General features: G+C 43.4%; 1 protein-coding gene across 3 annotated transcripts in view; it reads left to right on the plus strand.

Moving 5' to 3' along the window:
* The first annotated feature begins 514 nt into the window (after window positions 1-514).
* Window positions 515-24,504, plus strand: part of ANKRD10 (ankyrin repeat domain 10) — a 110,092-nt gene continuing 86,102 nt past the window's right edge. The window contains exons 1-2 of one of the 3 annotated variants that reach the window (XM_029604698.1): window positions 515-1,060; window positions 18,835-18,987. In XM_029604698.1, the coding sequence (XP_029460558.1) occupies window positions 863-1,060; window positions 18,835-18,987 (351 nt within the window). In that variant the 5' untranslated portion in view covers window positions 515-862. Of the gene's footprint in view, window positions 1,061-1,252; window positions 1,269-18,834; window positions 18,988-24,504 lie in introns of those variants that run through there. The other 2 variants (XM_029604697.1, XM_029604699.1) reach the window with 2 other exon arrangements.

The following is a 24,504-nucleotide window of genomic DNA, read 5'->3' on the forward strand; positions in this document are numbered from 1 at the left end:
CCTAAGTATGTCCCGGGTATCACCGGGAGAGGGACCCAGCAAATCTGTTTTGAGAACAGCTGGGGGGGACCAGGCACCACCGCATTCTGGCCAGCAGAGGTCTCACTTGCGCTTTCCTGCTGAAAGACTGCGTGCTCTCTCCGAGTAGGGAACCCGATGGAAATTTTTACAGCTTGGGAGCAAGTCGCTGGATTTATTTCTTTTTTTAAGCTAAATTCGCTGCTCCCTGTCACATTCACAGCTCCAAAAACTCTCAATCGGGTTCAAAAATGTCGTCAGATCTAGCGACAAAATCATTGACTGGGTAATACTGCACTGCTTTCTGCCGGTGGAAACGTCCTCAGCGGCGCCCAGGCCCCTGTCACTGTAGGCAAACAGGAAAGAGCATGACAGCTGAGCTCGGGGGGGGGGGGGGGGAGGCAGAGAAATGTGAGAAGGAAGCCAAGGGCGTGCTCTCTCTCCTTCCTCGCAAACCCCGGCTCAGACGGCCGGCTTTGTTGCTGGCCGTGCTCTGCACATGCTCAGTCGGGAGCGGCTTGCCCTCGCGAGGAGGAGGCGGCAACGTTTGGCTTCTCTTGTTTGTGCAGTACGGGGCTGCTCCAGTGGGCGCCAAGAGACTTAAGCCGGAACCCAGACGACAGCTGAAGCTGTTCCCGCCGCCTCTCCTCGCCCTATAGATATATATATATATAAAAATATATCATTTTATTTTATTTTTTATGCTGCTGTTGCGCACGGGCTCAGTGTGCAGCGCTGGTGAAAAGCGACAGCTCTTTTCGAGCCGCACTTAACAAAAGGAGAGGACGGAAGAAGCGGGTGTTAGGGGGGGAGGGAAACAAAAAAAAAAAAAAAAGTAGCAGCCATGTCTCTGGTGGGCTTCGACGCGGGCTTCTCGAGCGAGGAGGTGCTGAGCGTCCGCTTCCCGCTGCACCGAGCCTGCCGGGACGGCGACGTCGGCGCTCTGCTCGCGCTGCTGCAGCGCACGCCGGGCCCCGAGCTGGCCGCCGAGGATTCCTTCTACGGCTGGACGCCCATTCACTGGGCCGCGCATTTCGGAAAGGTAAGAAGAAGAAGAAGCCGAGCCTCCCGCCCCCCCATTTATTTTTATTATTATTTTGAACTAAGAAGGCACCGCCTTCTCTCAACCCCCCCCCCCCCCGCGCGGGCACTTCGTTCTGCCGGCGCGCGCTGCCTTGGAACAAACGATTGGGGAAAGGGGGCGGGGGGGGGGGTGAAATAGGATCGAGGCTGGCGCTCAGCCGTCCCGGGTGAGACCTCTCTTATTGACGGAGTGTCCCTAGTCGACGTCGTCTCCCCCCATCCCCACTGATAATTACAGCGGTCCATCCCGAGTCAGTTGTAAAATAACTGCCGGCGTGTCAGCTCCGGCCTGGCTGACGGGCGGCCGCGGCCTAGTCTTTTGCACTCGGCCCGGCGGAGCCGACGAACGGAATTCCCTTTGAGCGCCAGCAGCGCTCGTTTGCAGGGACATACAGCGACGCTTTTTGGGGTTGGGAGAACGCAGCCAGCAATGGGGCCGGCAATAAACCAAACAAAAAAAAACAACGCAGGCTCGAGTCAAAACAGGCAGTGAAACTGAAGGGGTTCGTCAAAGGAAGATTATATATTACAAAAAAAAAAAATAATAATAATACTTCCGCCAGCCTGTGGACGTCGGAGGAGGGGATTGAATAGCTTTTGTACCCCCAAAGTCTTGTTTGGACTCGAGCCTGGGCTTTTTTTTTTCCCATTCTAGGCAGCCCCAGCCGTCGCTCGCCAGGGACCGGCTGCGCGGGGCTTTAGTGACAGCGACAGCTTGTGCCGGGGGGGGGGGGGGGGGGGGGGGGGGGGGAGTGCGAGCCAAGCTTTGCAGACGGGGATGGTGCCAGCGCCCAATCCCCCTTGGGGGTGCTGGGAGCGCTTGGCAGCGCCTTATCGCTGGCGGTGGCACCTGCTTCCTTTCCCGCCCGTGCTTGAAATCCCGAGTAAAGGCGGGAGGAGGAGGTCGCCCAGCCGGCAGCCCTCTGCTGTGGCAACGTGGTTGTTAGGGCATTAAAAGGAGGCGCCCTTTGGCACAAGAGAGGCCTGTGACATAATGCAGGCAACTCCGTGCCATTCGCCTCTTCTCACCCCCCCCCCCCCCCCCAATAATACTGGGACTTCTGTTTCAAATCCAATTACTTCCAGCACACGCCAACTCCAATCTTAAAAAATAGTCAATAGTAGTGGAACATGTAGGCTACAACTTTAGACACTGTGTTAATTTAGCACTCACTGCTGAGGAAACTTTTTTTTAGTCACTTTTCATTATTATTTATATTCACCTCTTTTGCCCCCTTTATTGACCTGCATTGTGCATGAAGTTTAAGCAGTGAGACAGCTACACTGTGTGGGCCCTACCATTTACTTATTTATTTCACCACATCATCAGGCCAGCTGGATCTCAGCCTGAATTATTTTTCTTATACTTTTATTTACCCACTTGGGGGCTGTTTGAAATGGACTAACACTAATACCCACCACCAGCTCAGGTGCCTCCTTAGCTAATGGCACCTGAGAATCCCCATTTTATGATTTACATTTTTGGCTGGTGAGTTGCCACCTAGGTAGGGTCCAGTAACCCTGTATTAGGGCCTGGATCCCTATTTAGGATTCCATGCAAACTTCAGTTGCTGTCTGAATGTCTAAACCTATGTCTCTCAGGTAGACCCCAACCTGTCTAAATAAACCTTCACATTGGCTGGTTGTTTCCGCATGCTGTACTTGTGCCCCACCCAGCTTATTCACCTACTCAACCACTTCTCTGTTCATTTTTTTCCTGTTTCTTTTTTGCTTGGCTCTCTTCCATACCAGCCTAGGGATGGTATCTGACCAGTCAATGTCCATACCCGACCATTGTGTTCTAATCATGTCTCTATCAATGTGATCAAGTTAATCTCTTTCTGAGATATCAAATCATTGACCCCCAAATATATGATGATAATATCAGGCTTAGGGTGTGCCCTGGCTGTCTGCCAGAACCTTGGAATCAGCTAGTCACATTTTATACCTCTGCCTCATCCATTTTCTGATTGGGCATACCTCAAGAAAAGGCAGCCACTGGATCTTGCTGCCACTCTTTTTCTGGCCCAATATGTAAACAAATGACCTACAATACACCATTTTCGGCCGATGTTCATAAGCTGTCCTTTGCCCTGCTAAATAATCAGTATGAGAGAAATATTCATTGCCAGTACTATTTATCTCTCATATAACTTTTGAATCTGATTTCAAGGGGTCCAGTTTATTGTATCTGCTTATCCTCCATACCCAATTCCTTCCTTGATGTGGCTTCACTTCTGCATGAGTGTGTCCCATAAATCTTGTGGTCCTTGCCTGCAATCTCAAAGCACCTTGACATCTCCTTCTGGAATTGGAACTGTGAAAGTGCTGTCCCATCCTTAAGTTTAAAGACTAGATCCTCTCTCGGTGGCCTTATTTGTCTGTATACCTCCATGGCCTGAACCGGGCATACCTGCTTTGTCACGAACCAGTCATCTTATTATTTTATATCCTTATTTTCTATCTGTTTTGGATCACTGTAACAACACCACCTGCTCCTTCTCCCAAATTTCACCCCCTTCTGCTAGCGCTGGATGTTGGTTGTAGATCTGGTTTCAGGCACCACCTCACTAATCCTAAATACCCCAATGAACATAATTAGGAATGTTGCCCCAAATAACTTGGCTACCTTAGCATTCGGGTAGGAGTGGTTTATGCACCTGTGCCAGCAAATGAAGGCAGAGCAAAAGCTGATATTATGGCCATATAGTCTTGCCCCAACAGCCCGCCAGTATTCTCTGTCTTCAGTAGAGGGTGGACATGCATTTCCCTTTGGGATTGCCTGTGAGTAAAAAAAAAAAATAAAAAGCAGAGAGGAAATAGAAAGACAAGATGTCTGTATAGCACTACTTGCCTACTGAGGTGATATTGTGCAGTCCCTCCCTCAGTAGAGTGCTTCAGTCTGGTAGCCTTCAGGAACCTGGACCTATACTGTGATTAGCAATTACAGGCCGAGAGTGGCTCAGTGGTGAGGATTTAGCTCTCTCTGGTCGTGTGTGCCTGTTCCCCCCCCCCCCCCCCCCCCCCCCCCCATGACAAGCTGACCCTCAACCGCCAAAACCCCAATCAAGTTTTTAAAAATTGTTATGCCACCGTCACTTCCCGTAGGAGGAAGATTGTCCAATTATCTCTCAGCCTGGAATCAAATTACATCTGATCAATGGGTATTATCAATAATAAACAGGATTATTCTCTCCATTTTTCATCCCTTCTCATCCTTCCACACTGGGTTCCTCAAAAAAAACTTTCACATCTCACTAGATGCATCTTCTGTAAGAAATCAAATGTATTCAGAAGATACCTTGCCCAGAGGTACATCAAGAAATCAGGACTACGACCAATCTTAGACCTCCATTCACTCAACAAACACCTCCAGAGAGAAATTCAAAATGACTTCTCTCAAATCCATTCTTCCATTTCTCCAGCCCAGGGATTGGATGTGTTCACTGTACTTGAAGGATGCAAATGCTCACGTTCCAGTGCATCCCAATTCCTGGTGTTACCTTTGTTTCCAGGTGGACAACCAGCACTTCCAATACAGAGTTCTTCTATTTGGCCTTTCCTCTGCCCCAAGAGTATTCACCAAATGCCTGGCAGTGGCAGTGGTGCACCTTTGTCCTAGGGGGTGCAAATATTTCCTTATCTGGACGACTGGTCCAAACAAACACTGCTACGAGACAATCTTCTTTGAACAATTTCTTGCCTAGCCAATCTGGGCCTTCTCATCAATTACGAAGTCAAATCTGGAACCCACTCAAACCTTACAATTCATAGGAGCCTACATCAACACGATTCAAGACAAGGCGTTTCTTCCTCACCCGAGAGCATTAGCCCTCTCCACACTATCCACAGCTCTCCTTCACAGTACGACAGTACCAGCTCGCCAAGTACTCACTGTCCTAGGGCACATGACAGCATCCATTTACGTAGTTCCACATACGCGCTTACATATGCACCACCTACAATAGGGTCTGAAACATTTATTTATTTATTTAACACTTTTTTATACCGACCTTCATAGTAAATAAACCATATCAGATCGGTTTACATAAAACAAGGGTATAACAGAAGCAATAAATAAAAGTAATTAACAAGAGAAGAGAATAAGATAAAGTTACATTTAACAAGGAGTAAAAAACTTGGGAAGCTTAAGAGCTGGAAGGAAGTTAAAGGCCAAAAAATAATTAAAGAATTATTACATCAATGAACCCAGTTTCTCCACCCGTTGTCCACTCCCATTTCCTCGACCAGCAGCATGAAAAAGAACCTAAAGTGGTGGCTACTTCCGTTGACACTACTGATGGGCTCACCCCTATGCCATCTGCAACTTCAAATCATACTAACCACAGACTCATCCCCCAAGGGATGAGGAGCACACCTGGACCACTTATAGACACAGGGTCAGTGGACTTCATACGAGCGAGCACTGCACATCAACCTTCTGGAATTAAAAGCAGTACAATACAATACTCCCTTTGAGGACTACCTGCGGGAGAAAATAGTTATGATTCACCCGGACAATCAAGTTAAAAATGTTTTACATAAACAAAGGAGGGTCTGGTTCATGGAACCTTTGCAAAGAAGCAATTCAGTTACTGGAATGGGCCCACCACAGATCCATCTCTCTCCAAGCGACTTACCTACCCGGGATTCACAGATCCAGAGCAGACAATGCAGAATTTTTCATCCCCACGAATGGGAACTGAAACCGGAAGTGATTCGGCACATATTCTCTGTTTGGGGTCTCCCTTCAATCGACCTCTTCGCAACAGAGAGCAACTAGAAACCTTTTGTTCGGTTTCCCCGAGCCCACACAGACTTGCTCCAGACGCCTTTTTAATAAGTTGGTCGCACAGTCTTCTGTATGAGTTCCCTCCGATTCCACTCATCTCTCGCATGATACAGAGATGCATCGAAGACCAAGCAGATCTAATACTAATCGCACCAGCATGGCCAAGATAACCATGATACAGCTACCTCCTATGCCTATCAATTCGCAACCCAATGTCCCTGGGAGACAGCACTCACCTTCTTACCCAGGACAACGGAACACTATTACATCCCCTTCACACTTCCCTGCACCTCACGGCATGGAGATTGAAAGGCTCGCATACCAGCAATTAAACATTTCTCCTACTCTTCAGGACATATTACTCTCCTCGAGAAAATTATCAACCAGTCTCAATTACTGAAGAAAATGGACCCACTACGCTTCCTGGTGTTCATTCATGGGTAATGACCCATTAACTTGCTCACCAGAGCAACTTCTCTCCTACCTTCATCTGCCTTACAGTGAAGGCCTCGCCACTTCCTCCCTCCGAGTTCATTTAAGCGCTATAGCAGCTTACCACATTCCTCTTAATGAAGAACCTATTTCATGTCATTCCTTAGTATCCAGATTCATGAAGGGAGTGTTACACCTACGTCCACCTTTACAGAAACCACCGGTTCCGTGGGACATTAATATAGTAATTGAACAACTAATGCTTCCACCATTTGAACTTTTAGATACTTGTCATCTTCGCTACCTCTTGTGGAAGGTGCTTTTCCTGGTAGCATTAACTTCAGCAAGAAGAGTTAGTGAACTACAAGCCCTGGTTCAATACCCTCCTTATCTTCATTTCCACCATGACAAAGTAACCTTGCGAACTCATCCGAAATTTCTCCCAAAGGTGATTTCCAGCTTCCATATTAACCAGACTATCACCTTACCCACATTCCATCCAAAACATCATCACACTGTCAATGATAGGAAACTGCATACTCTAGACTGCAAACGTGCGCTAGCCTGCTTCAAACAGTGCACACATTCCCCCAATAGACCCTCACAACTATTTCTTTCATTCAATCCGAATGCACAAGGATGGCCAGTAATGAAGAGAACTTTATCCCCATGGATATCCAACTGTATCCAGTTTTGCTATGAACAAAGATCGCAAACGCTATCTACGACACCAATGGCGCATCAGGTGCGTGCGATGGCAGCATCAATGGCCAGTCTTCATGGAGTAAAGCAGCGACATGGTCCTCACTGCACATTTTCACATCCCACTATTTGGACAAACAAACAGCGGATGATGCACTAATGGGATGGACTATCCTACAGAAGAGCACGAGTTCCACACAAAGCCTTCATAGGAACTGTCCGCCATTTCCTCTCGTATTGAGCAAGACAAAACAAACTTTGCATAACACAACTGCTCAATACGTCAGCTGGGGACTCCCAGATAGCATGGCTAATTCAGCTGCTTATCTACATGAAAAGAGCAAGTTTGCTTACCGTAAACGGTGTTTTCCATAGATAGCAGATGAATTAGCCATGCTGATCCGCCTGTCTCCCCGGGCAGTTCTAACATAACCTATTACCTGCTTTGATACTGACTGAGGAGCCTGAGGCAATCCTAACAGGATGCAGGAGGGAGCACCAACTGAAAGACTTTACTAGACTTAGAGTGCTCCGCCACCAAGTGGCACAGAAGACGTACCCAGACAGCATGGCTAATTTATCTGCAATCTACGGAAAACACCATTTACGGTAAGAAAATTTTCTCATTTCACACACTAAGGTGGAAGGAAGGCAAAACGATTACCGGCATGGTTAAAAGGGGAGGTGAAAGAAGCTATTTTGGCCAAAAGATCTTCATTCAAAAATTGGAAGAAGGATCCAACAGAAGAAAATAGGATAAAGCATAAGTGTTGGCAAGTTAAATGTAAGACATTGATAAGACAGGCTAAGGGAGAATTTGAAAAAAAGTTGGCTGGAGAGGTAAAACCTTTTAAAAATATATCCAAAGCAGAAAGCCTGCGAGGGAGTCAGTTGGACCATTAGATGATCGCGGGGTTAAAGGGGCATTTAGAGAAGATAAGGCCATCACAGAAAGATTAAACGATTTCTTTGCTTCATTGTTTACTGAAGAGGATGTTGGGGAGATACCCGTTCCGGAGAAGGTTTTCATGGGTAATGATTCAGATGGACTGAACCAAATCACGGTGAACCTAGAAGATGTGGTAAGCCTGATTGACAAACTTAAGAGTAGTAAATCACCTGGACTGGATGGTATACACCCCAGAGTTCTAAAGGAACTAAACAATGAAATTTCAGATCTATTAATACAAATTTGTAACCTATCATTAAAATCATCCATTGTACCTGAAGACTGGAGGGTGGCTAACGTAACCCCAATATTTAAAAAGGGCTCCAGGGGTGATCCGGGAATCTACAGACCAGTTAGCCTGACTTCAGTGCCAGGCAAAATAGTGGAAAGTGTTCTAAACATCAAAATCACAGAACATATAGAAAGACATGGTTTAATGGAACAAAGTCAGCAAGGCTTTACCCAAGGTACCCTGCTACACTATAATTGATTTATAAGATTGTTGAATTCACAACTGTTACACAGTAATAATATTATGACTGTTTCAATGTAAGTTAACTAGTTTAGTTTCCTTTGAGTTTGAGTGCTGGAAGTTAGTTCTGTTTGAGTATAGGAAGTTTATTATATTGTAATTATATTTACTCATGGCTTTCTGAGGTCCACAACTATACCCAATGTGCTTTACAGTAGGCCAAATACCATATGGGTGTTGTGCTGTAGGTGGACCCTTGGGCTGAGGTGGGGTTTACGCTACTTGTAGAAGGGATCCTATGGGTCCCCACCGTCGGCAGGCGGAGAGGGCTGATGGACGGAGGCCAGCTGGCACTTCACCAATATCAGTCCTCTTTCCCCGCGGGTTGAGCCTTTGGATGCTGGGGCCTGCTGGACCTAGGTGGGCCTCCATATGTCATCGTCGATGGAAGGATCAAGAGGTCAGCCCAGAGGCAGCAACAGAGGAATGAGAGAGTCTGTACTGGATGAGGCGGAGTCTCGGAGACCCGGGCGCCAATGGAACCAAAGTCAGACGGGGGTACCCGAGCAAGAACAGGCCGAAGCCTGAATAGGCCAAGTCCAGGATTAGACTGAAGGAGTGTTGTAGGGCAAGCTGGAGTCAGGGCTGGTGGCAATCAGGAAGCAGTGGCAAGGCAAGGCTGAGGTCTGGACAAGGAGAGAGACAATGGCGTAGTCAGACAATGCAAAGGTCCGGGCTTGGAGAGAAACAGTAGCATAGTCAAGCAATGCAGAGGTCCGGGCTTGGAGAGAGTCAGTAGCGTAGTCAGGCAATGCAGAGGTCCGGGCTGGGAGAGAGGCAATGGCGTGGTCGGGCAATGCAGAGGTCCGGTCTGGGAGAGAGGCAACGGCGTGGTCGGGCAATACAGAGGTTGTGTCTGAGAAAGCTGTCCAAGGGCTGGTAGGAATCAGGGACACAGGAACAAGGAGAATTGGAACAGGAGTCAACGAGGATGTTGCAACTGTCCCTTCCCGAGGCTTCACTCCGCCTACCTTTCTTTCTTTGCACCTCCTCTAGCTATGGATGGATGCCTGGCTGTCATGGCATCTGCCTGCCGTCCTCTCCGGTGTCCCCGGACCAGCTTGGACGCTGCCTCCCGCCATGCTCTGCTGGTACCTTAGGGCGCAATCAAGGAACAAAACAAAATTAAGCGGAGACGCAATAGCACGCTCTTCTGTAATAGCCCACAAGTCTAGAAAGACATGATTTAATGGAACAAAGTCAGCATGGCTTTACCTAAGGCAAGTCTTGCCTCACAAATCTACACTTTTTTGAAGGAGTTAATAAACATGTGGATAAAGGTGAACTGGTAGATGTAGTATACTTGGATTTTCGGAAGGCATTTGACAAAGTTCCTCATGAGATGCTTCTAGGAAAAGTAAAAAGTCATGGGATAGGTGGTGATACCCTTTCGTGGATTGCAAACTGGCTAAAAGACAGGAAACGGAGAGTAGGATTAAATGGACAATTTTCTCAGTGGAAGGGAATGGGCAGTGGAGTGCCTCAGGGATCTGTATTGGGACCCTTACTTTTCAATATATTTATAAATGATCTGGAAAGAAATCCGAAGAGTGAGAGAATCAAATTTGCAGATGAAACAGAATTGTTCAGAGTAGTTAAATCACAAGCAGATTGTGATAAATTGCAGGAAGATCTTGTGAGACTGGAAAATTGGGCATCAAAATGGCAGATGAAATTTAATGTGCACAACTGCAAGGTGATGTATATAGGGAAAAATAACCCATGCTAGATTTACACAATGTTAGGTTCCATATTAGGAGCTACCACCCAAGAAAGAGATCTAGGCATCATCAGAATCTCCTGCCACCTCAACCTGCAGGGCAGGCTGACAATGCTTCTGAATCCCCACGTATTGGTCTGAGTGAAGTCCTTCCTCTGTGTGTGTGCGCAGCAAGGAGAAGGAAAACATTTAGGAAATGTATCTATATCCAACTTAGAGGATTCGTTTGAGCCCTCCCAAGTGACACTCAATGCTTGGAAAGCAGTAGCAAAGAGGGACAAAACCCAGTCAAATGCTCTTCAACAGTTTTTTTTCTAAATACATGGGGGAATCTAAAATGGAAGATTGAGTACTGGATTTCTTCTCGAGACAACTGTGTCTACTTTTATCTCCTCCAGTCTCTTCACTTCAAATAACTGGGACTTCTGTTACTAAAGAGTCTTCTATTACATAATCAATAGAGCTTTAGAGAATATTCAGAAATCAAGGAAATCTATGATTCCTTAATTTTCCTATAACAAGATTGCTGTCTCCTTTGGAACTATTTAATAAGTATATTCACAAGATATTAGGTTTTCCCTCAGATGGCAATTTCAGAAATGTAGTATTATCCTAAATTTAAAAAGGAGACCAATTAGGAAGGTGATGTAGATAGTATGTCTGTGAATAGCCCTACTACTTTTCTAGAGGTAGCAATTGATGACGTTCCACTAAAGGCTATTCTACTTTTCTTTTCTTTTTTTTTTGTGCCAAGAAACTAGAACTGGGTTTTCTAAAAATACTTTGCCTGTAAGGATTTTTCCTTTTATGGTCAGAGAAACCAGGTTTTCTGTCACACAAAGTACTCGGATTAAGAGGAAACAGTTTCTCCAACTGAGGCAGAAATTGCTTGATTTGGGCGCAGCATTTTACTTTAAGTACCCATGTAAGTGTGTGATTATCTTCCAAAAATAAAAAAAAGTTTATTTTTTAAGGATTCTATTGATGTGGAAATGTTTATTTCTGATAAGAGCACTAGCTAGTTTATTTTTATTTTCAGAAATATTTAAAAACGTGATGGTGATTAATTTGGTTCACGTAGAAGAATATTGGCTGTTGCTTTTTTTTCTTTTTAAGATAATTCCTTTGCCCCCACTACTGTCTTTTTTTTTTTTTTTTTAATTACCGTATTTTTCGCTCCATAAGACGCACTTTTTTTCCCCAAAAAATGGGGAGAAAATGTGGGTGCGTCTTATGGAGCGAATGTAGCAGCTCTCCCTCTCGCGCGCCGTCCCCCGCCTCCTCCCAACTCCGCCCAATCAGCATGGTGGTGTAGGCGTGTGTATTCTGCCGGCGGAACTTGAGCTCCCTGCCGGTCTGCTGTTCCCGCGGTGCATCTTGCTGCGAGGGTCGCCGCGGCGCAGGTCAGACATCACCTGTTTGACCTGCATGGGCTACGGAGGCCCCTCCAGTTCAAACAGATCCCTGCCGGTCTGCTGTTCCCGCGGTGCAGCTTGCTGCGAGGGTCGCCGCGGCGCAGGTCAGACATCACCTGTTTGACCTGCATGGGCTATGGAGGCCCTTCCAGTTCAGATGGCTGGCATTTGACCTGCGCCGCGGCGACCCTCGCAGCAAGCTGCACCGCGGGAACAGCAGACCGGCAGGGATCTGTTTGAACTGGAGGGGCCTCCGTAGCCCACGCGGTTCAAACAGGTGATGACTGACCTGTGCCGCGGCGACCCTCGCAGTGAGATGCACCCGGAACCGGCGGGGAGCTCGGGCTCTGCCGTCGGAGGCTCTCACTTGCAGTCCAAAGTAAGAACTTCACTCGTTGTGGTTTGGATGTATTGGAGGGTCATGGGGGTGGTATACTGCCTGGGATGGAGGACACATGACACAGACCAGCAAATAGAATTACTGCCTGTGCTGATTAAGTGACTACCTGTTGAAATATTAGGAGCAATTGCTCTCCTAATCAATGTAATATAGCCCTGACTATTTATTATTGAACTCTGGAGCAGTCATGAAAGTTTAAAATAACTGGTGTGAGAGAGATGTGTATGAGGGAGAGTCTGAGTGTGTGATTGTCTGTGGGTATGTGTATATGTGAAGAGAGCTAGTGAATGTGAAAGAGCCTATGTATGTATGTGAGGGACAGAAAACCAGTGAGTGTGAGTACCTATGTGGATGTTCTCTGCCTTACTATAAAAAAACAAAACAAAAAAAAAATCCCACGGACGGCCACCAGGGGGGAGAGCCCATCATGGGGACAGAATTTTTTTTTTCTTAATTTTCCTCCTCTAAATCCTAGGTGCGTCCTATGGTCAGGTGCGTCTTATAGTGCGAAAAATACGGTATAGTGGACATTGAACAACTATAAGTTGTCTATTTCCTTATTGTAGCATTCTTCATTTTCCGTTTTCCTGTTGTATATTAAAAATGAAATGTAAATTACAAAGGAAAAATCAAAATTCTCAGCAAAACATAAAATAAAAACTGAAGACTTAGGTCCCTGTATATAAGAAAAGGATTTAGAATGGTGCATGACTTTCTCACTTTGCATTTAGCTAGCCTTCAAAGATGTTTAATCTTGATGGCACAAGTAGATCCTGTATTAGAATTTTTACAAACTGGTCCTTGCTCTTTGATACCCAATAACTGTCTCTGTGCTCCACAGCTGCATATCACTCTTATTAGAAGTCCTTCAACTTCTGAAAGAGAAGTATGTTCTCCAATTTTTCATGTGGTTGCTTCTAAAAGGAGGCATACACTGTTCCACTCTGTTGTTCATGTGTCTGCTCCCCCACTTAAGTCTGACCCTGAATCAGAATACTTCATAGAGATTGGCTAACTGGCTTTAGATTCAGACAAGGACAATGTGCCAGATTTGCCATCTGAACCCCACCTTTTTCTGTTAGGAGCACTTCCTCTCTGGAAGATGCTTTTCTAGTCTTTATCAAAAGAATGTTGCAAGCAATTTCTCTTTCCTTAAATGAGTAAGCAAAGTTGAGAGACAGTAGCAGTCCTAGTACATCAAATCTTGAAACATTTTCAGATGAAAATCAGGAGACTCCACTTGCTATCCAGTGGGCAAAAAGGTGAATATAAAATACTGGGTACCAGCAGCTTCCAATTTTGAGAGGCCGGAATTATCTCAGCTTTAATGAAGACTTAAAAAAAAAAAAAAGCACTGCTGACAACTAATGAAGCCCAATCACTGTTCCAACCCAACAAAACCTAACAACAAACAGCATATCTATCTCTGGACATTGATAGTATCATTTCTGGTTAGTTTCTTAAACTGGTATCATACAGGGTGATATGCCAAAAGAAACACCGGTAGCTGTGATCCACCAAAATACAAACATAAATAACGCTATCCAATCCTGGTCTTTAATCACTGAAACAACCGCTAACATCATTAACCCGGAGAAGATCAAACGTCTAAAGAACAAAAATGAAATTCAAAACCCCTGGTTTAACACCACCCTAAAAAACATGAAATCAGCCCTCAGGAAAACAGAGAAGGAATGGCAAAAAAATAAGCTGCCTGCTACACTACAAAAATACCGTACACAATTAGCGGTCTACAAAAAAATCAATCCAAAACACAAAACGGAACTACTACGGCTATAAAATTTATAAATTCCTCTAACAAACCCAAATCCTTGTTCAACTTTGTAAATAACCTCATTTCCGATATCTCCATCTCCAACGCAACTATTACCAAAAAAAACCTAAGCCAAGATTTAGCTATCTTTAAGGACAAAATCTCCAAAATAACAGATACCTTCAACACCACTTCAATCTTCAATTTTCAAACATCAACAAATAACATCCCTCCTTGGCTCGATTTCAGACCTATCTCCATCATAGAAACAGAAAAAATGCTGAAAAAATCAACCCTGCACGCCACGAACTTGACACCATTCCCACCCGAGTACTGAAAGAAATTGCTTATCCTTTAGCTCCAACAATTTCAGCAATCATCAACAAATCGCTCGAGGAAGGTGAGCTGCCTCCCAAGTTAAAAATCGCCACCATCACACCTTTACTAAATAAAAAAAACCTCAACCCAGACGACCTAAACAATTACCGCCCAATCTCCAACCTACCCTTCTTCGCCAAAATGATAGAGAAGGCGGCTTTGAAACAACTCAACGAACATCTAGACGATAACAAAATTCTTTATCCCTCCCAATTCGGCTTCAGAAAAAACCACAGCACTGAAACCCTCCTACTTAACCTTTCCAATACCATCCTAAGAGGATTTGACAACAAAAAAGGATACCTTCTGATTCTTTTAGACCTCTCTGCAGCCTTCGACACAGTGGATCATAAAATTCTTATCTCCTGTCTAGAATCCATTGGGCTAGCTGGCAAAACTCTTAGTTGGTTTACATCCTTCCTCAATAACAGACACTTCAAGGTTTCTCACAATAATAGTTCATCGAACCCCATCCCCCTCGAAACAGGTGTGCCACAAGGATCTGCACTTTCACCCATTTTATTCAACATCTACCTTACCCCTCTATGCCATCTCTTATCAAGACTTGACATAACGTATTACATGTATGCCGATGACATACAAATCCTCATTCCAATTTCCTCCTCGATAGAAGATGCTATGTCAAAAGCAGCCTCACACCTGGATGCAATCAGAAACATGCTAATTCTTCTTAAATTATGTTTAAATACGAGCAAAACCGAATGTATACTAATTGTCAAAAATAAAAATCCTGGACATAAAACAATTCCACCCTTCCACTTTGACAAGTCCCTCATCCATCTTAAAGAGAGCGTTAAAGACCTGGGATTTTGGTTAGACATTGACCTAAACTACAAAAAACACATCTCTACTAAAATAAAAGAAGGCTTTCACAAACTTCAAATAATAAAACACCTAAAACCACTGCTTCACCCCCAGGATTTCAAAACCGTCCTACAAGCCCTCATATTTTCCGGCTTGGATTACTACAACTCCCTATTGATCGGCCTTCCAAAATCTTCTTTGAGACCCTTGCAGCTCCTTCAGAATGCTGCAGCCAGAGTACTAACAGGTAAAAGAAAAGCTGATCACATTACACCTGTTCTCAACCAATTGCAATGGCTCCCTATTGAAAAAAGAGTAGAATTCAAAGTTCTCTCTATACTCCACAAAGCAGACTACACTGCCTTTGATGACATCATTCACATACATTGCTCTCAACGAACAACAAGAACTACTAGTAAAATTCAACTATTGATTCCCTCACTTCCACAGGCCAAATTATCCTCCACCAGAAACAGAGCCTTCTCCATTATTAGCCCAAAGCTATGGAATTCGTTACCTCATTTCCTCACCAATCAAGAAAACTTAAAATCCTTCAAAAAAGACCTAAAATCCTGGCTACTCAGCCAATCTTTTAAAGACAGCACTCAATGACTTTAAAGTACTCTAACATAGCCTGTTATCTTTCAATATCCCCCTTGGTAAATCTCCCCTGTTTCATGATACAGAACCCCCCTTCTTACGATGTTCACGGATATCTGTTCACCTATTCAGGGTATCTACCCTGTGTTATCTTGTTCTATTCATTCTCCTTGCTATGTCATCTCTCATTAGTGTTAATTTCAAGCATCGTTCAATGTAACATGTTGTTTTTGTATGTAAACCGGAGTGAAGGCAACTCTGCTATAGCTCGGTATATAAAAAATGTTAAATAAATGTTCCAATGTATTTAATGGTCACATTCAATTTGGATAGTCTTTTAAAACAAACAAAAAAAAAAATATTTTTATCAATTGCACTGACAAAAGTTTTTTTTTATATGAGAGTAAATTTCAACACTTATTTGTTTAAAGCAATTTATATTGCTCCTATCTGAAAATCTTGGTGGATTACAATGCAGTTATCTTGCACCAAATGTTGCAAATGTATTACTCCAGTGGAAACATAAATGGGAGACTGCCAATGTTTCAAGTTAATATCCCAAAATAAAGCTATCTTGTTCCAGTCGGTAGATTTCACTCGCTTTTTGATGTATAAAATCAGAATGCTGTTTTCCCAAGCAGATGCCATATTATCCCCATCCGACACTGCACAGTTTCACTGTCTCCATGCCAGCTTCAGGAGCAAAATAATCTCACTTAAAAAGTCCATAAGACAAAATTTTAGCAATATATTAAAAACTAAGCATGGAGATAAGAGATGTAACAATCTAAAGAGCTCACTCAAAATCTCAGAATTCAAAAGGGCAATCTCACACATCATTCATGACTTTCCACAAGTCCTCAACTGTGTTCATAAACGCATCTTATGTCTAACTATTAGTACTGAAAACGTTGAATATCTTTTATTTTTTTTAATCTCTTTATTGACACAGTTTGGTAATCTACTTTTACAAAACAGCATGGTGATCTGATACATCAGTTAGCAAGTGAAGTCTACAGACTGGAGCAAGGCAGATTTCCTATTTGTTTCTGAGCCACATATTTATCAGGCAAGGAGAATGTAATAGACAAAGTCAGCAGAGTCCTCCAGTCTGTGAAATTGCTGTTTGCTACTGGTTTGTCCAGAGACTTTTTTTTTTCTTTGCTCTGCAAATCTAGACATAGTTTACCTTCAATCTCGACAAGATTAAAATGTTCTACTTCAGAATGAATGTTCCATGTAGTCTCATATTGGATGCATTCTCGATGCATTTAGGGGAAAGGCCTTCTTTATGCCTACCCGCTATTAACCACTAATAGTCAAAACATTGATGAAATTGAAGGAAGACCAAGGAACCATGAGTCATCCCCTTCCTGGCCAAGACCGCGATGGTTCTTCCTTCAGATTCTGTTGTCCATAATGAATCTGATTTACCTGAAACTACTTTAACCTTGATATGACAGAACCAAGCACACCCTATTACTCTCCTTAACTCTTGACAGTTTGGATGTTGAAATGACAGTAGTTTCTTCATTTGATTGTTCAGGTAACGTTTAAGTTATCCTTCCATCCAGAAAATGGTCAACTAGAGCCTCTTACAAGCTCAAATGGAAGAGGTTCACTTTATGGTATACAGGCAAAGTATTAAATCCCTTCAACTGTCTTATACCAAAATTACTAGACAATGTTCTCCATATATCAGATTCTGCCTTAAAGATAAATTCAGTCAGAGTTCATTTTAATGCATTTGTGGCTTACTTACAACCAAGAGGACAAGAGACGTGTATTTTTCCATTCTTTAGTGATCCATTTTTATGCAAGGCCTCCTTCACCTGAAATCTTCTATAAAACCATCTGGGATTGCAAAATGATCCTTAGTTAACTGATGGGACTCCATTTTGAGCCTATAAATACTTGTTCACTCCAGTATTTGACTTTGAAAGTATTTATTTTATTGCACATCTGCGAGAAGTCTGTGAGCTTCAAGTTCTAATAACTTTCCCCTCTATACACAGAATTCTTTAACAAACTATGTATCCAAAATCAGTCCTTTGTTCTTCAAACTTTATTATCCAGACCTCATACACATAATGCTGGGACAACCTCCCATAATTTAGACTCTAAAACCATTTTCTTTTTACATTGATAGAACAAAAAGTATCAGAACATCCATACACCTCTTTGTTTCTTATAACTTTAACAGGACCTAGCAGTTAGAAAATGAACACTTGGAAATAGGGTCCTGGCATTTATATTGGTTTGCTGTGGCAAAGCAGACCTAACTTTAGAAGGCACATAAGATCAATGGAAGTATCTACAGCTCACCTGTGCTCTGCCTTTGTCAAGGAAATATGTAAAACTTTTACTTGGAGTTAGTTCTTATATTTACCTCTCACTACTGTTTAGATTCTGATTGACATCACAATAGTAAATTTGGCCCCTCAGTTCTAAGAAATCTATTTAAAAGTTAAAATGTTTCTACAACTCCTTCCCTCCATCTAAACAGCCATCTTTGCAGGTTGTTTTAAAAAGAGAGTATCTGAGGGACTTCAAAATGATAAAGGGGATGTCCCCACATGTGATCAGACATTTGCTGAATGAGTAATCAATTTGATTTGGTTCAATTGTTTATTCATAAACAGGAGTATTTGTTGTATTGTTCAATTATTTTGTTGTGTTTCGACTTATGTTTTCATTATGAATGTTTTATTTTGCATGCCCCCTAGAGCTGTTGTAATAGACGGCCTATAAATATTCTAAATAAATATGAAACTGTTTAGTTCTGCTTGCCCATGGAAAAACAGTGTTCTCTGTGGAAAGCAGGATAAGTCAGTCTCGCATAGCCTCCCACATTCCCTGGGAGTTCACACAATTTTTGCTTAAGCTATGATATGTTTGATGGGCCTTACAGCACACAGGGACTGCTGTGCATGAGCAGAAAATCTGCCTGAGCTTTTCTAGCTCAAGCTAGCATGTGTTCCTTTCTCAGTGGTGGTGAATTGCATTGCCCATGTGTATAACTGATTTTATCCTGTACTCTATAGAAAACACCAGTAAAAGGTAAGCAGTTTTGCTTTCTTCACACAGTATTCCAGAGATCCAATTGCAGAATGTAATTGGGGCTTTTGGTGTCAAGTCATTTGTGTGTAGAGAAGTCCTCCTAAATAGAATGTTCTTAATTACATGTGTGTGTGTTTTTCTTTCTGTTTTAAAGTTGGAGTGTTTAATGCAGTTGGTGAGAGCAGGTTCTACTGTCAATGCCAGTACAACACGATTTGCCCAAACTCCAGCCCATATTGCCTCTTTTGGAGGGCATCCTCAGTGCCTGATCTGGTTGATTCAAGCTGGTGCCAATATTAATAAACAGGTAAGATTGCCAAAGAGAAGCAAGATAAAACATATGGAGACTGTGGTGTTTCCTCCATCTTTTAACTGCTCTTGACCAGGTTTATATGTTTTTTTTCCACTTTATGCCTCTAAAATCCTTAGCATACATGGTCCTAAATATTTATTTATGAAAACATTTAGGAACAAATCAAATTGTTCATTATTCATATGAGCAATAGTGTTAAAAATAAATAAAAACACCTCACCTTTTGTATAATAAACAGCAACATTTTATTTTCTTGATATCCGTGCCAGTTTACATCCTTCTTATGCCTTGTAGTTAGTGCTTTGAATGTTAATGCATTCTTACTGTACTGTTTGCATTAAAGTAGCACTCCACTGGAAGTTTTAACTGCCATGGACTGCATTGCTCCAGATGCTATTTTAAGAAACTGATCTCAGCAGACCGTAGGAAAGTGTTTGGGTCTTAGGATGATTCTTTTAAGAACAGACATTAATGTCTCTGTTACTATGCATTATTTAATTGGGTGAATGTGAAAAACATGATTTTGCATCTTCTTGTGTTGGGAGAAGGCCATTTTACTAATCATGTCATCAATGCCTTCATGTTTCCACACTTCAGTATAGGCCCGTTGAAATAGCATGATTATGCTTTCATTCTTGCTAAACATGCTTCCCTTTTGAATAGTAATACCAGCAGTAATGAGCAAATTAAAGTGCTGCCAGGTACTTATGACCTGGATTGGCCATTGTCAATGACAGAATGTTGTGCTGAATGACCTTTGGTCTGACTTAGCATATCATATCTTATGCTCTTATATGCTATTTTGAAGTGCAAAGTATGTCATTGCTATTTAAAGGGCGAATTTAATAATTCAGCTCCACATAAAATATTTTTTTGAATGATGGACAATATGTTTAGTTATATTATTGAAGAAATGCTATGATGAATGCAACTACACCTCACCTGTCTCCATAACCTTTTTTTCCTTAGAGATGAAATATTAGGAATACTGATAATTGGTTACTTACCTGCCTTTTTTATTCCCCTCCCTATCTTCTTCATGACTAACTCCACAAGTAGCTTGTAGAAAAATCTAACAAGTGGCATGACTACTGAGCAAGTATACCAAGATAGTAACTTGCTCCAAGGTTCTTCCATCATAGAGTAATGTTGCCTAAAATCTCTGCAGAACTCTTGGCCCAGAAACCAACTTTCTTTACACCTGTGAATGTACATTTTTTGACCAGTTATTTAATGACCATTTTTCACTCTGCCAGCAAGCCAAACGTTAGCGACTCTTGACCAACAATAGGATTATCTAACCCAGCATTTCCCAACCGGTGTGCCATGGCAGACTGAAGTGCAGATGTGCCATGGCTGCAGACTCATTTTCTATTTCCATCCTGGCCTGCTGGATGTCCTCCTGCCAGCAGGAAGCATCAGAGAGCAGTGAATATTTGCAGCTGCTCCTGCTGCCTTTCCACTGCAATAGAAACTGCATGGGACCCTCTAGTCTCATGAAACCTACTGATCTATGCAGTTTGGATTGCAAAGGGAAGCTGGCAAATGAGGAAGAACCAGTGATCAGTAAGCCTGTTCCTGGAATTCTGCTGTTCAAGGATTGGGGGTGGGGTGGGGAAAGGAACTGCTGAAAGTACCACATGGTGTGGGGTGAGACGGAAGAGAAGTTGATGATGCCAGGGGTTGAGGGAGAAGGGTGGAGGGAGAGAGAAGATGATGATTCAAGGGGGTGGGGAGGAAACATAGTAGGAGAGAGAAGGTGGTGGTGATGGCAGGGAGTGAGGTTGAGGGAATGAGAAGAGAAGGTGATGCCAATGTTAGGATTGTGGACCCTTGGGTTGGGGTGAGGTTGACTCAACCTACTGGGGAGGCCCTGTAGGTCTTCACTACCAACTGGTGGCTGGATAGGTACAGAGACTGAACTGGAGCTTCATTTATGCAAACCCCTTTCCGGGGGTTGGCAGGTCTTAGGTGGCAGTCTCTGGCATGTAGGCAGAAGTCATACGGGGTCAGGCTGAGGTCTGAAGCAGGTGGCAAGCATAAGTAACGAAGTTCAGGCTAAAGTCAGTGGCATGCAGCAGGCAAGAGTAAAGAGTTCAGGCTAAGGTCAATACCAGTGGTCCATCCGAGGGGAAGAGTGCGGTTAGGCTGGGCAAGGGGAATAAGGTAGACTGGGCTGGAGGGACGAGGCTTGAGCAGCCTAGAACACAGCAACTCACACTCGGCAGACTGTAGTTGACCCGATGCTGAGGTGGTGATCTCTTTGCATGACCAGGGTTTACATTTCCAGCCATGTGATGTTGGGGTGTGCGGGGAGGGAGCGGTTCCTGTCATGAGGCCTAGATAGGTAGGCCAGTGCTTAGGAGGGAAGTCCTGGAGGAAGGTGATGGCAGTGAAGACCACAAGGCAAGCTGCAGTATCCAATGAGCATGCTAGCTTGCAGGAGCAGCCTGCGAGCCAGCAAATATAACAGCCAGAGGGTGGGGGAGATGGAAGATTATGATGTTAATGGGGAAAAGGAATGGAGCGAGAGAGAGGGAAGGTGATGATGCCAGGGGGTGAGGGAGAGGGCATGTAATGCCAGGGGATGGAGAGAGTGGGGGAAATTAATGGTGCCAGGGGGTGAGGGAGAGGGGAGGAGGAAGAAGGAAACAGATGATGCCAAGGGATGAGGAGAAGAGATGGTGGGAGAGGGATGGTGATGATTGTGGGTGAAGGACGAGAGAAGGTGATGCAAGGGAGTGGGGAAGAGCCATTCTTTGCTCATCAGTGCTCAGTAAGTCCTGATGGGTGAAGGACAACTGGGGGTTGAACGCTGTTGGGAGGGCTGTGGATGGAGGGCCACTGAGATGAGAAGGAATGTAGAGAGAATGGAGCCTATTTTGTGTACCTTTCTCCTTTCTACCCAAGTAATCTTGCTTCTCCATTCAAGCCCTGCCCCCCCCCCCCCCATGATTCATCCACTGGTCTTCATCTCTCCTCAGTGGTCCTAGAGCCCACAGATATCATCCTCAATCCCTGATGGTTCTCAAGCCCCATTCTTCCCTTCCTGTAAAATTATCTACAGCATTTCTCCTTCTCTTTCAGTAAAATCATAATCAACCGGCTATCCTTTGCCTTGGGAGCAGATTAGCATGTTCAACCCACTCTTCTCAGCTTCCTCATACAAGATGGGGGAGGATCTGGAATTCCAAAGTGCATTCTGTTTTTCTTCTCAGGGGAGGAAGTAAGGGAGCAGCACTATACGCTCTCCTCACTCCATTTCTCCCTCCCCTCACCATACGCTCTCCTCCAATTGCCTCCCTCCTTCAATCATCCCCACTCTTCTCAACTCATACCTTGCAATCCCTTTGATCTTACACCACACACCATTGATCCCCCTCACTCACTGCCTTTCTCTGCACAACCCGCAGACCCACCAATCCCCTACTCACTAGCCCTTCCCTCCCTCTAATCTCCTCACTCAGTTCTTCCTTCCCCACATCTCATTCACTTTCTTTTCCCTCACCCTCACTCTGCTTTCCTCTGATCCCTTTGTTTATGCTCCCATTCCCCTAGTGTAAGCAGCAGCAGGGCCTGGGAAGCCAGTACAGTGCACAATGACCTGTCCAGGAAGCTGATATACTCCCACTGCCCATTCCCTGCCTCAAACCATGCACCTCCCATGCCCACAGACATTTGAGTAGCCCTACCAATGCCTCTTTGATGTTATCAGAAATATCCCCTGACTGCCTTTTGATGACATCACTAGAAGTCAACCCTTGCCCCCAAAATATGCCCCTCTACAACATCATCAAAAATGGCTCTGTTGCTTTTGATGACAGAACATTGTCCAACTGGTTAGCTGAGTGCATTGCTGATTGCTATAAGCTTGCAGGATTACAGTTGTAGACACCATAAAGGCTTTTCAAATTAGAGCCATGGCTGCAACAGTGGCTCATCTGTGAGCTGTTCCAATTGAAGATATGTGCAAAGCTGCAACATGGTCATCAGTGTACACGCTTATGTACCATTATCATCTGGTACAATACTAACTCGGAGTTCCCATATAATTCCTAGTCCTAATAGGCCATGTAAATATATAAAGGAATAGTTATTTTAAATACAATTTTATAAAAATACCATTTTATTACAAAAATGGACAATTTGCATCACAAAATACAAAGTATTGTGCATTAGATATGATATATGTAACAGCCATACATGCTATACAAACCTCAAAACATTTTTCATCTTAAATCACAAAACTGGATATAATCATAACCCACCATTCTTCCATTCATAGTACACACATCCATACATAAAAATCACTCAGTATTACTCTTATACAACACATTCATGTTGAGTTTCAAATGTAAATACAATTTTTAAATTCTTAGAGTCAAAAAAATAACAAATTACCCCGAAAATGGGCGCTGCTGTTTCGCCTATCTGGCTTCTTCAGGGGGGGATCAACTTCGCTTTTTACCCTCTGTCGAATATAATTCATAATCGTGCATCTGTCATGGGTTTCTAAGATGAGTATCACAGCCGAGCGTTTGATTTCAATCAATTGCACAAATAAATCCTCACTATTCAAGTGTGTGAAGGAGATTATATGAGTGTTCATACTCTTGCCACTTGATCCGTCATATCAGCACGGTTCTTTCACAATCTTAAAAAATTATTTAATCCATTATTAACTCAGTTATACCATTCTTAACAAGATGGTAAGAAGAAACACCTTACTGGCAAAATCCTGCTATGCCTCAAGCTATTTTGACCCATAGCAATCTAACACGCTTCAATATCATGATTTACAAATAAATAACTGATTATATTATACTATTGAATGAATGTAAGAATTGCATTAAATGTAAATGAAAAATTGCACATATACTAACCTTGTATTCAATGCGTGTTGACCAAACGGCTTGTAACAGGATAAAAAGCGAAGTTGATCCCCCTGAAGAAGTCAGGCAAAACAGATGGGTTTGTATTTTGTGATAAAATGGTATTTTTATTAGAGATGTGAATCGGAACCAGAATCTGTTCCGATTCACATCTATAGAGATGAGAATCGGAACTGAAATCCGAACCGATTCTGGATCCGATTCACATCTCTAATTTTTATAAATATTTAAAATAACTATTCCTTTATGCAATTACATGGACATTATCTGGACAATCTCTGAAAAAAGGGTCAGTAAATTCGGACAAGCAGTTTTGCATAGCCTGTCCTCTCAGTAATCTACTCTCCACAGTGGGATCCAGGATGCGTGTTCAGTAAACGCTGCCCTGCAACTCTCAGCTTGGGACTGTGTTGTGTTGCTTATCCAAGGCAAAGGTATGTTTGCTTACTGTAAACAGCATTTTCCATAGATAGGATGAGTTAGCCTCCCTGGTGAGTAGACTACCTAGCTAGAATTAGCATTCAAATTGACTGAGGGGGCTCATAAGGCAACACCAGAGTGGGAAATCTCACACATGCTCAGTAGAGCAAAAGTCTTACTAGCTATGAGAAACAGGTCT

The sequence above is a fragment of the Rhinatrema bivittatum genome, chromosome 5, assembly GCF_901001135.1.
Source record: "Rhinatrema bivittatum chromosome 5, aRhiBiv1.1, whole genome shotgun sequence".
Lineage (NCBI taxonomy): Eukaryota > Metazoa > Chordata > Amphibia > Gymnophiona > Rhinatrematidae > Rhinatrema > Rhinatrema bivittatum.